This window comes from Carcharodon carcharias, chromosome 4 (assembly GCF_017639515.1).
Source record: "Carcharodon carcharias isolate sCarCar2 chromosome 4, sCarCar2.pri, whole genome shotgun sequence".
NCBI classification, from domain to species: Eukaryota; Metazoa; Chordata; class Chondrichthyes; order Lamniformes; family Lamnidae; genus Carcharodon; species Carcharodon carcharias.
This window is the reverse complement of record NC_054470.1, coordinates 203,146,837-203,161,724: the sequence shown is the minus strand read 5'-3', so window position 1 is coordinate 203,161,724 and position 14,888 is coordinate 203,146,837. Positions and strand designations below refer to the sequence as shown.

Sequence of the window (14,888 nt, the reverse complement as noted above, 5' to 3'; positions counted from 1 at the left end):
GGACAGTGTGTGTATCGTGTCTGGGTCTGGGTCTGGACAGTGTGTGTCTCGGGTCTGGACAGTGTGTGTCTCGGGTCTGGGTCTGGGTCTGGACAGTGTGTGTCTCGGGTCTGGGTCTGGGTCTGGACAGTGTGTGTCTCGGGTCTGGGTCTGGGTCTGGACAGTGTGTCTCTCGGGTCTGGGTCTGGGTCTGGACAGTGTGTGTCTCGGGTCTGGGTCTGGACAGTGTGTGTCTCGGGTCTGGGTCTGGACAGTGTGTGTCTCGGGTCTGGGTCTGGACAGTGTGTGTCTCGGGTCTGGGTCTGGGTCTGGACAGTGTGTGTCTCGGGTCTGGACAGTGTGTGTCTCGGGTCTGGACAGTGTGTGTCTCTGGTCTGGGTCTGGGTCTGGACAGTGTGTGTCTCGCGTCTGGGTCTGGGTCTGGACAGTGTGTGTCTCGCGTCTGGGTTTGGGTCTGGGTCTGGGTCTGGACAGTGTGTGTCTCGTGTCTGGGTCTGGGTCTGGACAGTGTGTGTCTCGCGTCTGGGTTTGGGTCTGGGTCTGGGTCTGGACAGTGTGTGTCTCGGGTCTGGACAGTGTGTGTCTCGGGTCTGGACAGTGTGTGTCTCGGGTCTGGGTCTGGGTCTGGACAGTGTGTGTCTCAGGTCTGGGTCTGGGTCTGGGTCTGGACAGTGTGTGTCTCGCGTCTGGGTTTGGGTCTGGGTCTGGGTCTGGACAGTGTGTGTCTCGTGTCTGGGTCTGGGTCTGGACAGTGTGTGTCTCAGGTCTGGCCTCTCCATCCTACTGTATCTTATATAAGTTTGACATGGTGATGTATGATTCATCAGGAGGGACAACAGGGTTGCTAGGGATGGTTGAACCAAGATTCATGCCTCTAACCCTCGTTCCCTCTATACCCTGACCGCTTTGTTCCACACAAGCTGCTTCCTCATCTGGAGTGCCCCCGGTCAGCGGAACCAGTGAGTTGTGGGATGTTCCTGCACTGCCATGGGGTTGAACTCCTGGTGAGAGGCAGGGTGGAGGGCCAGAGGCCCAGTCAGACATAGGGTCCCCTCCCCCAGGCTCAACATCCATCAGTTGCCCATCCTGGGGCTCAGGGGTTTCCTCTCCAGTGTGCGGGGCACTGCTCCTGATGCTGCATTCCCACATCTCCACAATGGGATTGACCATTAACAGCAGCTCCCTCTCGGTGATGATGCCATCACACTCAGCAGCGTCACTGACTGGGGTCAGGTTAAGGTGGCACATCCGAGCTCCTTTAACCTGAATCGTATCCACTCTGCTCACCATCACATCCAGGAAGCTGTATGGGTTAAAGCTCACCTCAGTCACCTAGAACATAGAGCACAGCACTCAGCATTTAAAGACATTGTACAACACTACAGAGCACAGCTCAAAATACACTGTCCCCATCAAACACTGCCAGGACAGGTACAGCACGGGGTTAGATACAGAGTAAATCTCCCTCTACACTGTCCCCATCAAACACTGCCAGGACAGGTACAGCACGGGGTTAGATACAGAGTAAATCTCCCTCTACACTGTCCCCATCAAACACTCCCAGGACAGGTACAGCACGGGGTTAGATACAGAGTAAAGCTCCCTCTACACTGTCCCCATCAAACACTCCCAGGACAGGTACAACACGGGGTTAGATACAGAGTAAATCTCCCTCTACACTGTCCCCATCAAACACTCCCAGGACAGGTACAGCACGGGATTAGATACAGAGTAAATCTCCCTCTACACTGTCCCCATCAAACACTCCCAGGACAGGTACAGCACGGGGTGAGATACAGAGTAAAGCTCCCTCTACACTGTCCCCATCAAACACTCCCAGGACAGGTACAGCACAGGGTTAGATACAGAGTAAATCTCCCTCTACACTGTCCCCATCAAACACTCCCAGGACAGGTACAGCACGGGGTTAGATACAGACTAAAGCCCCCTCTACACCATCCACATCAAACACTCCCACTCTTATGTGTTTAGTCTCACCTTGTTTGGTTTCATGTAGAGCTGTTCTAGGGCAGATTTAGGGTTTGGAATTTTGGGCCAAATGTGTGGTTTGATCCTGCAGTGAAAAGAATTCAATCAATTCCTTGTCCACAGTAAGACAGAAGGAGGGGTCATTGTATCATCAAAGCATTGAATGGTAACAGCACAGAAGGAGATCATTCTATCCATCATAGTTTTCAAGTAATTAGATACAACTCCTGGGGTGAAAGGGATCAAAGGGTATGGGAGAAAGCGGGAGCAGGCTATTGAGTTGGATGATCAGCCATGATCATAATGAATGGCAGAGCAGGCTCGAAGGGCTGAATGGCCTACTCCTGCTCCAAGTTTCTATATCAATGCTGGCACTCCAGAGGAGCATTTCACTCCATGTCATTCCCACCTTCTCCCCATGGCCCTGCAAATGTTCTCTCTTCAGATAATTATCCAATTCTCTTTTGCAAGTCACTATTGACCTGCAACAAATTTTGTAATTATTCCCTGTACGCCAAGATCTATATCATTAATAATATCAGGAAGACCTGAGGTGCCAGCACGGTACAGGGTGGATTTGAGGATTTGGGCGTGTGTGGGGAGTGGTTTTTATATTCTTTCATGTGATGAGGGCTTTGCTGTCTGGGCTAGAATTTATTGCCCATCCATAACTGCCCTTGAGAAGGTGGTGGTGAGCTGCCTTCTTGAACCGCTGCAGTCCATGTGATGTAGGTACACCCACAGTGCTGTTAGGAAGGGAGTTCCAGGATTTTGACCCAGCGACAGTGAAGGAATGGTGATATATTTCCAAGTCAGGATGGTGAGTGACTTGGAGGGGAACTTCCAGGTGGTGGTGTTCCCATCTATCTGCTGCCCTTGTCCTTCTAGATGGTAGTGGTCGTGGGTTTGGAAGGTGCTGTCTAAGGAGCCTTGGTGAATTCCTGCAGTGCATCTTGTAGATGGTACACACTGCTGCTACTGTGTGTCGGCGGTGGAGGGAGTGAATGTTTGTGGATGTGGTGCCAATCAACTTGTGGAATTTACCAGTAGAAATCCAGTGACCCAGCAAGTCCATGATGGTGGGAGAGTGTACATGGGGCTGTGGGAGGGGATTAAATGGGTGGGTAGAGTGAGTGATGGAGGAGAGTATACATGGGGATGTGGGAAGGGGATTAAATGGGTGGGTTGAGTCAGTGATATGGGAGAGTCGACGTGGGGATGTAGGAGGGGATTAAATGGGTGGGTAGAGTCAGTGATAGGGGAGAGTGTCCATGGGGCTTTGGGAGGGGAGTGAATGGGTGGGTAGAGTCAGTGATAGGGGAGAGTGGACATGGGGATGTGGGAGGGGAATGAATGGGTGGGTAGAGTCAGTGATAGGGGAGAGTGTACATTAGGATGTAGGAGGGGATTAAATGGGTGGGTAGAGTCAGTGATAGCAGAGAGTGGACAAGGGGCTGTGGGAGAGGAGTGAATGGATGGGTAGAGTCAATGATAGGGGAGATTGTACATGGGGCTGTGGGAGGGGATTATATGGGTGGGCAGAGTCAGTGATAGGGGAGAGTGTATATGGGGCTGTGGGAGGGGATTAAATGGGTGGGTAGAGTCAGTGATTGGGGATTGTGTACATGGGGCTGTGGGAGGTGAGTGAATGGGTGGGTAGAGTCAGTGATTGGGGAGTGTGTACATGGGGCTGTGGGAGGGGAGTGAATGGGTGGGTAGAGTCAGTGATAGGGGAGAGTGCACAAGGGGCTGTGGGAGGGGAGTGAATGGGTGGGTAGAGTCAGTGATAGGGGAGAGAGTCCATGGGGCTGTGGGAGGGGATTAAATGGTTGTGTAGAGTCAGTGATAGGGGAGAGTGTACATGGGAATGTTGGAAGGAATTAAATGGATGGGTAGAGTCTGTGATAGGCGAGAGTGTACATGGGGCTGTGGGAGGGGAGTGAATGGGTGGGTAGAGTCAGTGATAGGGGAGAGTGTACATGGGGCTGTGGAATGGGATTAAATGTGTGGGTAGAGTCAGTGATAGTGGAAAGGGTACATGAGGCTGCGGGAGGGGATTAAATGCGTGGTTAGAGTCAGAGTTTGGGGAGAGCGTACATGGGATGTGGGAGTGGAGTGAATGGGTGGGTAGAGTCAGTGATAGGGGAGAGTGAACATGGGGATGTGGGAGGGGATTAAATTGGTGTGTAGAGTCACTGATTGGGGAGAGTGTACATGGGGCTGTGGGAGGGGATTAAATGGGTGGTTCGAGTCAGTGATTGGGGAGAGAGTGCATGGGGATGTGGGAGGGGATTAAATGGGTGGGTAGAGTCAGTGATAGGGGAGAGTGTACATGGGGCTGTGGGAGGGGATTAAATGGGTGGGTTGAGTCAGTGATATGGGAGAGTCGACGTGGGGATGTAGGAGGGGATTAAATGGGTGGGTAGAGTCAGTGATAGGAGATAGTGTCCATGGGGCTTTGGGAGGGGATTAAATGGGTGGGTAGAGTCAGTGATAGGAGAGAGTGGACAAGGGGCTGTGGGAGAGGAGTGAATGGGTGGGTAGAGTCAATGATAGGTGAGATTGTACATGGGGCTATGGGAGGGGATTATATGGGTGGGCAGAGTCAGTGATAGGGGAGAGTGTATATGGGGCTGTGGGAGGGGATTAAATGGGTGGGCAGAGTCAGTGATAGGGGAGAGTGTATATGGGGCTGTGGGAGGGGATTAAATGGGTGGGTAGAGTCAGTGATAGGGGAGAGTGGACGTGGGGATGTGGGAGGGAATTAAATGGGTGGGTAGAGTCAGTGATTGGGGATTGTGTACATGGGGCTGTGGGAGGTGAGTGAATGGGTGGGTAGAGTCAGTGATTGGGGAGTGTGTACATGGGGCTGTGGGAGGGGAGTGAATGGGTGGGTAGAGTCAGTGATAGGGGAGAGTGCACAAGGGGCTGTTGGAGGGGAGTGAATGGGTGGGAAGAGTCAGTGATAGGGGGAGAGTGTACATGGGGCTGTGGGAGGGGATTAAATGGTTGTGTAGAGTCAGTGATAGGGGAGAGTGTACATGGGAATGTTGGAAGGGATTAAATGGATGGGTAGAGTCTGTGATAGGCGAGAGTGTACATGGGGCTGTGGGAGGGGAGTGAATGGGTGGGTAGAGTCAGTGATAGGGGAGAGTGTACATGGGGCTGTGGAATGGGATTAAATGTGTGGGTAGAGTCAGTGATAGTGGAAAGGGTACATGAGGCTGCGGGAGGGGATTAAATGCGTGGGTAGAGTCAGAGTTTGGGGAGAGCATACATGGGATGTGGGAGTGGAGTGAATGGGTGGGTAGAGTCAGTGATAGGGGAGAGTGAACATGGGGATGTGGGAGGGGATTAAATTGGTGTGTAGAGTCACTGATTGGGGAGAGTGTACATGGGGCTGTGGGAGGGGATTAAATGGGTGGTTCGAGTCAGTGATTGGGGAGAGAGTGCATGGGGATGTGGGAGGGGATTAAATGGGTGGGTAGAGTCAGTGATAGGGGAGAGTGTACATGGGGATGTGGGAGGGGATTAAATGGGTGGGTAGAGTCAGTGATAGGGGAGAGTGTACATGGGGCTGTGGGAGGGGATTAAATGGGTGGGTTGAGTCAGTGATATGGGAGAGTCGACGTGGGGATGTAGGAGGGGATTAAATGGGTGGGTAGAGTCAGTGATAGGGGAGAGTGTCCATGGGGCTTTGGGAGGGGAGTGAATGGGTGGGTAGAGTCAGTGATAGGGGAGAGTGGACATGGGGCTGTGGGAGCGGAGTGAATGGGTGGGTTTAGAATCAGTGATAGGGGAGAGTGTACATTAGGATGTAGGAGGGGATTAAATGGATGGGTAGAGTCAGTGATAGGAGAGAGTGTACATGGGGCTGTGGGAGGGGATTAAATGGGTGAGTAGAGTCAGTGATTGGGGAGAGCGTACATGAGGCTGTGGGAGTGGATTAAATGGGTGGGTAGAATCAGTGATAGGGGAGACTGTACATGGGGATGTGGGAGGAGATTAAATAGGTGAGTAGAGTCAGTGATAGGGGAGAGTGTCCATGGGGCTGTGGGAGGGGAGTGACTGGGTGGGTAGAGTCAGTGATAGGGGAGAGTGTCCATGGGGCTGTGGGAGGGGAGTGAATGGGTGGGTAGAGTCAGTGATAGTGGAGAGTGCACATGGGGCTGTGGGAGTGGATTAAATGGGTGAGTAGAGCCAGTGATAGGGGGAGAGAGTCCATGGGGCTGTGGGAGGGGAGTGAATGTGTGGGAAGTGTCATTGATAGGGGGAGAGTGTACATGGGGCTGTGGGAGGGGATTAAATGGTTGTGTAGAGTCAGTGATAGGGGAGAGTGTACATGGGAATGTTGGAAGGGATTAAATGGATGGGTAGAGTCTGTGATAGGCGAGAGTGTACATGGGGCTGTGGGAGGGGAGTGAATGGGTGGGTAGAGTCAGTGATAGGGGAGAGTGTACATGGGGCTGTGGAATGGGATTAAATGTGTGGGTAGAGTCAGTGATAGTGGAAAGGGTACATGAGGCTGCGGGAGGGGATTAAATGCGTGGGTAGAGTCAGAGTTTGGGGAGAGCATACATGGGATGTGGGAGTGGAGTGAATGGGTGGGTAGAGTCAGTGATAGGGGAGAGTGAACATGGGGATTTGGGAGGGGATTAAATTGGTGTGTAGAGTCAGTGATAGGGGAGAGTGTCCATGGGGCTTTGGGAGGGGAGTGAATGGGTGGGTTTAGAATCAGTGATAGGGGAGAGTGTACATTAGGATGTAGGAGGGGATTAAATGGATGGGTAGAGTCAGTGATAGGAGAGAGTGTACATGGTGCTGTGGGAGGGGATCAAATGGGTGGGTAGAGTCAGTGATGGGGGAGAGTGTACATGGGGCTGTGGGAGCGGTTTAAATGTGTGGGTAGAGTCAGTGATAGGGGAGACTGTACATGGGGATGTGGGAGGAGATTAAATGGGTGAGTAGAGTCAGTGATAGGGGAGAGTGTCCATGGGGCTGTGGGAGGGGAGTGAATGGGTGGGTAGAGTCAGTGATAGTGGAGAGTGCACATGGGGCTGTGGGAGTGGATTAAATGGGTGAGTAGAGTCAGTGATAGGGGGAGAGTGTACATGGGACTGTGGGAGGGGACTAAGTGGGTGAGTAGAGTCAGTGATTGGGGAGAGCGTAGATGAGGCTGTGGGAGGGGATTATATGGGTGGGTAGTGTCAGTGATTGGGGAGAGCGTACATGGGGCTGTGGGAGGGGAGTGAATGGGTGGGTAGAGTCAGTGATAGGGGAGAGTGGACATGGGGCTGTGGGAGGGGAGTGAATGGGTGGGTTTTGAATCATTGATAGGGGAGAGTGTACATTGGATGTAGGAGGTTATTAAATGAATGGGTAGAGTCGGTGATAGGAGAGGGTGTACATGGGGCTGGGGGAGGCGATTAAATGGGTGAGTAGAGTCAGTGATGGGGGGAGAGTGTACATTGGATGTAGGAGGTTATTAAATGAATGGGTAGAGTCGGTGATAGGAGAGGGTGTACATGGGGCTGGGGGAGGCGATTAAATGGGTGAGTAGAGTCAGTGATGGGGGGAGAGTGTACATTGGATGTAGGAGGTTATTAAATGAATGGGTAGAGTCGGTGATAGGAGAGGGTGTACATGGGGCTGGGGGAGGCGATTAAATGGGTGAGTAGAGTCAGTGATGGGGGGAGAGTGTACATGGGACTGTGGGACGGGACTAAATGGGTGAGTAGAGTCAGTGATTGGGGAGAGCGTACATGAGGCTGTGGGAGGGGATTATATGGTTGGGTAGTGTCAGTGATTGGGGAGAGCGTACATGGGGCTGTGGGAGGGGAGTGAATGGGGGGGTAGGGTCACTGATAGGGGGAGAGTGTACATGGGTATGTGGGAGTGGATTAAATGAATGGGTAGACTCAGTGATAGGAGAGAGTGGATCAGTGGCTGTGGGAGAGGAGTGAATGGGTGGGTAGAGTCAGTGATAGGGGAGATTGTACAATGGGCTGTGGGAGGGGATTAAATGGGTGGGTAGAGTCAATGATTGGGGAGTGTGTACATGGGGCTGTGGGAGGTGAATGAATGGGAGGGTAGAGTCAGTGATTGGGGAGTGTGTACATAGGGCTGTGGGAGGGGAGTGAATGGGTGGGTAGAGTCAGTGATAGGGGAGAGAGTACATGGGGCTGTGGGAGGGGAGTGAATGGGTGGGTAGAATCAGTGATGGGGAGAGTGAACATGGGGCTGTGGGAGGGGAGTGAATGGGTGGGTAGAGTCAGTGATAGGGGAGGGTGTACATGGGGCTGTGGGAGGGGAGTGAAAGGGTGGGTAGAGTCATTGATAGGGGGAGTGTCCATGGGGCTGTGGGAGGGGTGTGAATGGGTGGGAAGAGTCAGTGATAGGGGGAGCGTGTACATGGGGCTGTGGGAGGGGTTTAAATGGTTGGGTAGAGTCAGTGATAGGGGAGAGTGTACATGGGGCTGTGGGAGGGGATTAAATTGGTGGGTAGAGTCAATGATAGGGCAGAGTGTACATGGGGCTGTGGGAGGGGTGTGAATGGGTGGGAAGAGTCAGTGATAGGGGGAGCGTGTACATGGGGCTGTGGGAGGGGTTTAAATGGTTGGGTAGAGTCAGTGATAGGGGAGAGTGTACATGGGGCTGTGGGAGGGGATTAAATTGGTGGGTAGAGTCAATGATAGGGCAGAGTGTACATGGGGCTGTGGGAGGGGAGTGAATGGGTGGGTAGAGTCAGTGATAGGGTAGAGTGGACGTGGGGATGTGGAAGGGGATTAAATGGGTGGGTAGAGTCAGTGATAGGGGAGAGTGTCCATGGGGCTGTGGGAAGGGATTAAATTGGTGGGTAGTGTCAGTGATAGGGGACAGTGTACATGGGGCTGTGGGAGGGGAGTGAATGTGTGGGTAGAGTCAGTGATTGGGGAGAGTGTACATGGGGCTGTGGGAGGGGAGTGAATGGGTGGGTAGAGTCAGTGATAGGGGAGGGTGTACATGGGGCTGTGGGAGGGGAGTGAAAGGGTGGGTAGAGTCATTGATAGGGGGAGTGTCCATGGGGCTGTGGGAGGGGAGTGAATGGGTGGGAAGAGTCAGTGATAGGGGGAGTGTGTACATGGGGCTGTGGGAGGGGTTTAAATGGTTGGTTAGAGTCAGTGATAGGGGAGAGTGTACATGGGGCTGTGGGAGGGGATTAAATTGGTGGGTTGTGTCAGTGATAGGGGACAGTGTACATGGGGCTGTGGGAGGGGAGTGAATGGGTGGGTACAGTGAGTAATAGGGGAGAGTGCACATGGGGATGTTGGAAGGGATTAAATGGATTCGTAGAGTCTTTGATAGGGGAGAGTGTACATGGGGCTGTGGGAGGGGAGAGAATGGGTGGGTACAGTGAGTAATAGGGGAGAGTGCACATGGGGATGTTGGAAGGGATTAAATGGATTCGTAGAGTCTTTGATAGGGGAGAGTGTACATGGGGCTGTGGGAGGGGAGAGTATACATGGGGCTGTGGGAGGGGAGTGAATGGGTGGGTAGAGTCAGTGATAGGGGAGAGTGTACATGCGTGTGTGGGAGGGATCAAATGGGTGGGTAGAGTCACTGATTGGGGAGAGCGTACATGGGGCTGTGGGAGGGGAGTGAATGGGTGGGTAGAGTCAGTGATAGGGGAGAGTGTACATGTGGCTGTGGGAGGGGATTAAATGGGTGGGTAGAGTCAGTATTAGGGGGAGAGTGTACATGGGGCTGTGCGAGAAGATTAAATGTGTGGGTCGAGTCAGTGATAGGGGAGAGTGTACATGGGGCTGGGGGAGGGGAGTGAATGGGTGGGTAGAGTCAGTGATGGGGAGAGTGTACATGGGGCTGTGGGAGAGAAGTGAATGGGTGGGTAGAGTCAGTGATAGGGGAGAGTGTACATGGGGCTGTGGAGGGGAGTGAAAGTGTGGGTAGAGTCAGTGATGGGGAAGAATGTACATGGGGCTGTGGGAGGGGATTAAATGGGTGGGTAGAGTCAGTGATAGGGGAGAGTGTACATGGGGCTGTGGGAGGGGATTAAATTGGTGGGTAGAGTCAATGATAGGGCAGAGTGTACATGGGGCTGTGGGAGGGGTGTGAATGGGTGGGAAGAGTCAGTGATAGGGGGAGCGTGTACATGGGGCTGTGGGAGGGGTTTAAATGGTTGGGTAGAGTCAGTGATAGGGGAGAGTGTACATGGGGCTGTGGGTGGGGATTAAATTGGTGGGTAGCGGCAATGATAGGGCAGAGTGTACATGGGGCTGTGGGAGGGGAGTGAATGGGTGGGTAGAGTCAGTGATAGGGTAGAGTGGACGTGGGGATGTGGAAGGGGATTAAATGGGTGGGTAGAGTCAGTGATAGGGGAGAGTGTCCATGGGGCTGTGGGAAGGGATTAAATTGGTGGGTAGTGTCAGTGATAGGGGACAGTGTACATGGGGCTGTGGGAGGGGAGTGAATGTGTGGGTAGAGTCAGTGATTGGGGAGAGTGTACATGGGGCTGTGGGAGGGGAGTGAATGGGTGGGTAGAGTCAGTGATAGGGGAGGGTGTACATGGGGCTGTGGGAGGGGAGTGAAAGGGTGGGTAGAGTCATTGATAGGGGGAGTGTCCATGGGGCTGTGGGAGGGGAGTGAATGGGTGGGAAGAGTCAGTGATAGGGGGAGTGTGTACATGGGGCTGTGGGAGGGGTTTAAATGGTTGGTTAGAGTCAGTGATAGGGGAGAGTGTACATGGGGCTGTGGGAGGGGATTAAATTGGTGGGTTGTGTCAGTGATAGGGGACAGTGTACATGGGGCTGTGGGAGGGGAGTGAATGGGTGGGTACAGTGAGTAATAGGGGAGAGTGCACATGGGGATGTTGGAAGGGATTAAATGGATTCGTAGAGTCTTTGATAGGGGAGAGTGTACATGGGGCTGTGGGAGGGGAGAGAATGGGTGGGTACAGTGAGTAATAGGGGAGAGTGCACATGGGGATGTTGGAAGGGATTAAATGGATTCGTAGAGTCTTTGATAGGGGAGAGTGTACATGGGGCTGTGGGAGGGGAGAGTATACATGGGGCTGTGGGAGGGGAGTGAATGGGTGGGTAGAGTCAGTGATAGGGGAGAGTGTACATGCGTGTGTGGGAGGGATCAAATGGGTGGGTAGAGTCACTGATTGGGGAGAGCGTACATGGGGCTGTGGGAGGGGAGTGAATGGGTGGGTAGAGTCAGTGATAGGGGAGAGTGTACATGTGGCTGTGGGAGGGGATTAAATGGGTGGGTAGAGTCAGTATTAGGGGGAGAGTGTACATGGGGCTGTGCGAGAAGATTAAATGTGTGGGTCGAGTCAGTGATAGGGGAGAGTGTACATGGGGCTGGGGGAGGGGAGTGAATGGGTGGGTAGAATCAGTGATGGGGAGAGTGTACATGGGGCTGTGGGAGAGAAGTGAATGGGTGGGTAGAGTCAGTGATAGGGGAGAGTGTACATGGGGCTGTGGAGGGGAGTGAAAGTGTGGGTAGAGTCAGTGATGGGGAAGAATGTACATGGGGCTGTGGGAGGGGATTAAATGGGTGGGTAGAGTCAGTGATAGGGGAGAGTGTACATGGGGCTGTGGGAGGGGATTCAATTTGTGGGTAGTGTCAGTGATAGGGGACAGTGTACATGGGGATGTGGGAGGGAAGTGAATTGGTGGGTAGACTCAGTGATAGGGGAGAGTGTATTTGGGGCTGTGGGATTGTATTAAATGGGTGAGTAGAGTCAGTGATAGGGGGAGAGTGTACATGGGACTGTGGGAGGGGATAAAATGGGTGAGTAGAGTCAGTGATTGGGGAGAGCGTACATGAGGCTGTGGGAGGGGATTATATGGGTGGGTAGTGTCAGTGATTGGGGAGAGCGTACATGGGGCTGTGGGAGGGGAGTGAATGGGTGGGTAGAGTCAGTGATAGGGGGAGAGTGTACATGGGGATGTGGGAGGTGATTAAATGTGTTGGAAGAGTCAGTGAATGGGGAGAGCGTACATGGGGATGTGGGAGGGGAGTGAATGGGTGGGTAGAGTCAGTGATTGGGGAGTGTGTACATTGGGCTGTGGGAGGTGAGTGAACGGGTGGGTAGTGTCAGTGATAGGGTAGAGTGTACATGCGGCTGTGGGAGGGGAATGAATGGGTGGGTAGAGTCAGTGATAGGGGAGAGTGTAAATGGGGATGTGGGAGGGGAGTGAATTGGTGGGTAGACTCATTGATGGGGAGAGTGTTCATGGGGCTGTGGGATGGTATTAAATGGATGAGTAGAGTCAGTGATAGGGCGAGAGTGTACATGGGACTGTGGGAGGGGATAAAATGGGTGAGTAGAGTCAGTGATTGGGGAGAGCGTACATGAGGCTGTGGGAGGGGATTATATGGGTGGGTAGTGTCAGTGATTGGGGAGAGCCTCCATGGGGCTGTGGGAGGGGATTAAATGGGTAGGTAGAATCAGTGATGGGGAGAGTGAACATGGGGCTGTGGGAGGGGAGTGAATGGGTGGGTAGAGTCAGTGATAGGGGAGGGTGTACATGGGGCTGTGGGAGGGGAGTGAAAGGGTGGGTAGAGTCATTGATAGGGGGAGTGTCCATGGGGCTGTGGGAGGGGTGTGAATGGGTGGGAAGAGTCAGTGATAGGGGGAGCGTGTACATGGGGCTGTGGGAGGGGTTTAAATGGTTGGGTAGAGTCAGTGATAGGGGAGAGTGTACATGGGGCTGTGGGAGGGGATTAAATTGGTGGGTAGAGTCAATGATAGGGCAGAGTGTACATGGGGCTGTGGGAGGGGAGTGAATGGGTGGGTAGAGTCAGTGATAGGGTAGAGTGGACATGGGGATGTGGAAGGGGATTAAATGGGTGGGTAGTGTCAGTGATTGGGGAGAGTGTCCATGGGGCTGTGGGAAGGGATTAAATTGGTGGGTAGTGTCAGTGATAGGGGACAGTGTACATGGGGCTGTGGGAGGGGAGTGAATGTGTGGGTAGAGTCAGTGATTGGGGAGAGTGTACATGGGGCTGTGGGAGGGGAGTGAATGGGTGGGTAGAGTCAGTGATAGGGGAGGGTGTACATGGGGCTGTGGGAGGGGAGTGAAAGGGTGGGTAGAGTCATTGATAGGGGGAGTGTCCATGGGGCTGTGGGAGGGGAGTGAATGGGTGGGAAGAGTCAGTGATAGGGGGAGTGTGTACATGGGGCTGTGGGAGGGGTTTAAATGGTTGGTTAGAGTCAGTGATAGGGGAGAGTGTACATGGGGCTGTGGGAGGGGATTAAATTGGTGGGTTGTGTCAGTGATAGGGGACAGTGTACATGGGGCTGTGGGAGGGGAGTGAATGGGTGGGTACAGTGAGTAATAGGGGAGAGTGCACATGGGGATGTTGGAAGGGATTAAATGGATTCGTAGAGTCTTTGATAGGGGAGAGTGTACATGGGGCTGTGGGAGGGGAGAGTGTACATGGGGCTGTGGGAGGGGAGTGAATGGGTGGGTAGAGTCAGTGATAGGGGAGAGTGTACATGTGGCTGTGGGAGGGGATTAAATGGGTGGGTAGAGTCAGTATTAGGGGGAGAGTGTACATGGGGCTGTGAGAGAAGATTAAATGTGTGGGTCGAGTCAGTGATAGGGGAGAGTGTACATGGGGCTGGGGGAGGGGAGTGAATGGGTGGGTAGAATCAGTGATGGGGAGAGTGTACATGGGGCTGTGGGAGAGAAGTGAATGGGTGGGTAGAGTCAGTGATAGGGGAGAGTGTACATGGGGCTGTGGAGGGGAGTGAAAGTGTGGGTAGAGTCAGTGATGGGGAAGAATGTACATGGGGCTGTGGGAGGGGATTAAATGGGTGGGTAGAGTCAGTGATAGGGGAGAGTGTACATGGGGCTGTGGGAGGGGATTCAATTTGTGGGTAGTGTCAGTGATAGGGGACGGTGTACATGGGGCTGTGGGAGGGTAGTGAATGTGTGGGTAGAGTGAGTAATAGGGGAGAGTGTACATGGGGATGTGGGAGGGAAGTGAATTGGTGGGTAGACTCAGTGATAGGGGAGAGTGTATTTGGGGCTGTGGGATTGTATTAAATGGGTGAGTAGAGTCAGTGATAGGGGGAGAGTGTACATGGGACTGTGGGAGGGGATAAAATGGGTGAGTAGAGTCAGTGATTGGGGAGAGCGTACATGGGGCTGTGGGAGGGGAGTGAATGGGTGGGTAGAGTCAGTGATAGGGGGAGAGTGTACATGGGGATGTGGGAGGTGATTAAATGTGTTGGAAGAGTCAGTGAATGGGGAGAGCGTACATGGGGATGTGGGAGGGGAGTGAATGGGTGGGTAGAGTCAGTGATTGGGGAGTGTGTACATTGGGCTGTGGGAGGTGAGTGAACGGGTGGGTAGTGTCAGTGATAGGGTAGAGTGTACATGCGGCTGTGGGAGGGGAATGAATGGGTGGGTAGAGTCAGTGATAGGGGAGAGTGTAAATGGGGATGTGGGAGGGGAGTGAATTGGTGGGTAGACTCATTGATGGGGAGAGTGTTCGTGGGGCTGTGGGATGGTATTAAATGGATGAGTAGAGTCAGTGATGGGGGAGAGTGTACATGGGACTGTGGGAGGGGATAAAATGGGTGAGTAGAGTCAGTGATTGGGGAGAGCGTACATGAGGCTGTGGGAGGGGATTATATGGGTGGGTAGTGTCAGTGATTGGGGAGAGCCTCCATGGGGCTGTGGGAGGGGATTAAATGGGTGGGTAGAGTCAGTGATAGGGGAGAGTGTGCATGGGGCTGTGGGAGGGGAGTGAATGGGTGGGCAGAGTCAGTGATAGGGGAGAGTGTATATGGGGATGTGCGAGGTGATTAAATGGGTTGGAAGAGTCAGTGAATGGGGAGAGCGTACATGGGGATGTGGGAGGGGAGTGAATGGGTGGGTAGA

The 14,888-nt window shown here is 53.3% G+C and overlaps 2 protein-coding genes across 2 annotated transcripts in view; both read right to left on the bottom strand.

Annotated features, from left to right (window-relative positions):
• LOC121276838 (alanine--glyoxylate aminotransferase 2, mitochondrial-like) overlaps window positions 1-779 on the bottom strand; it is a 47,253-nt gene extending 46,474 nt beyond the window's left edge. Inside the window, exon 1 of the mRNA XM_041185382.1 lies at window positions 772-779. Within this exon, the coding sequence (XP_041041316.1) occupies window positions 772-779 (8 nt within the window). The remainder of the gene's footprint in view (window positions 1-771) is intronic.
• The window catches only part of LOC121276715, a 65,184-nt gene continuing 50,958 nt past the window's right edge, over window positions 663-14,888 (bottom strand). The window contains exons 3-4 of the mRNA XM_041185263.1: window positions 1,999-2,074; window positions 663-1,332 (exon numbers count right to left, since the gene is read on the bottom strand). Coding sequence (XP_041041197.1) covers window positions 781-1,332; window positions 1,999-2,074 — 628 coding nt within the window. The 3' untranslated portion in view covers window positions 663-780. The remainder of the gene's footprint in view (window positions 1,333-1,998; window positions 2,075-14,888) is intronic.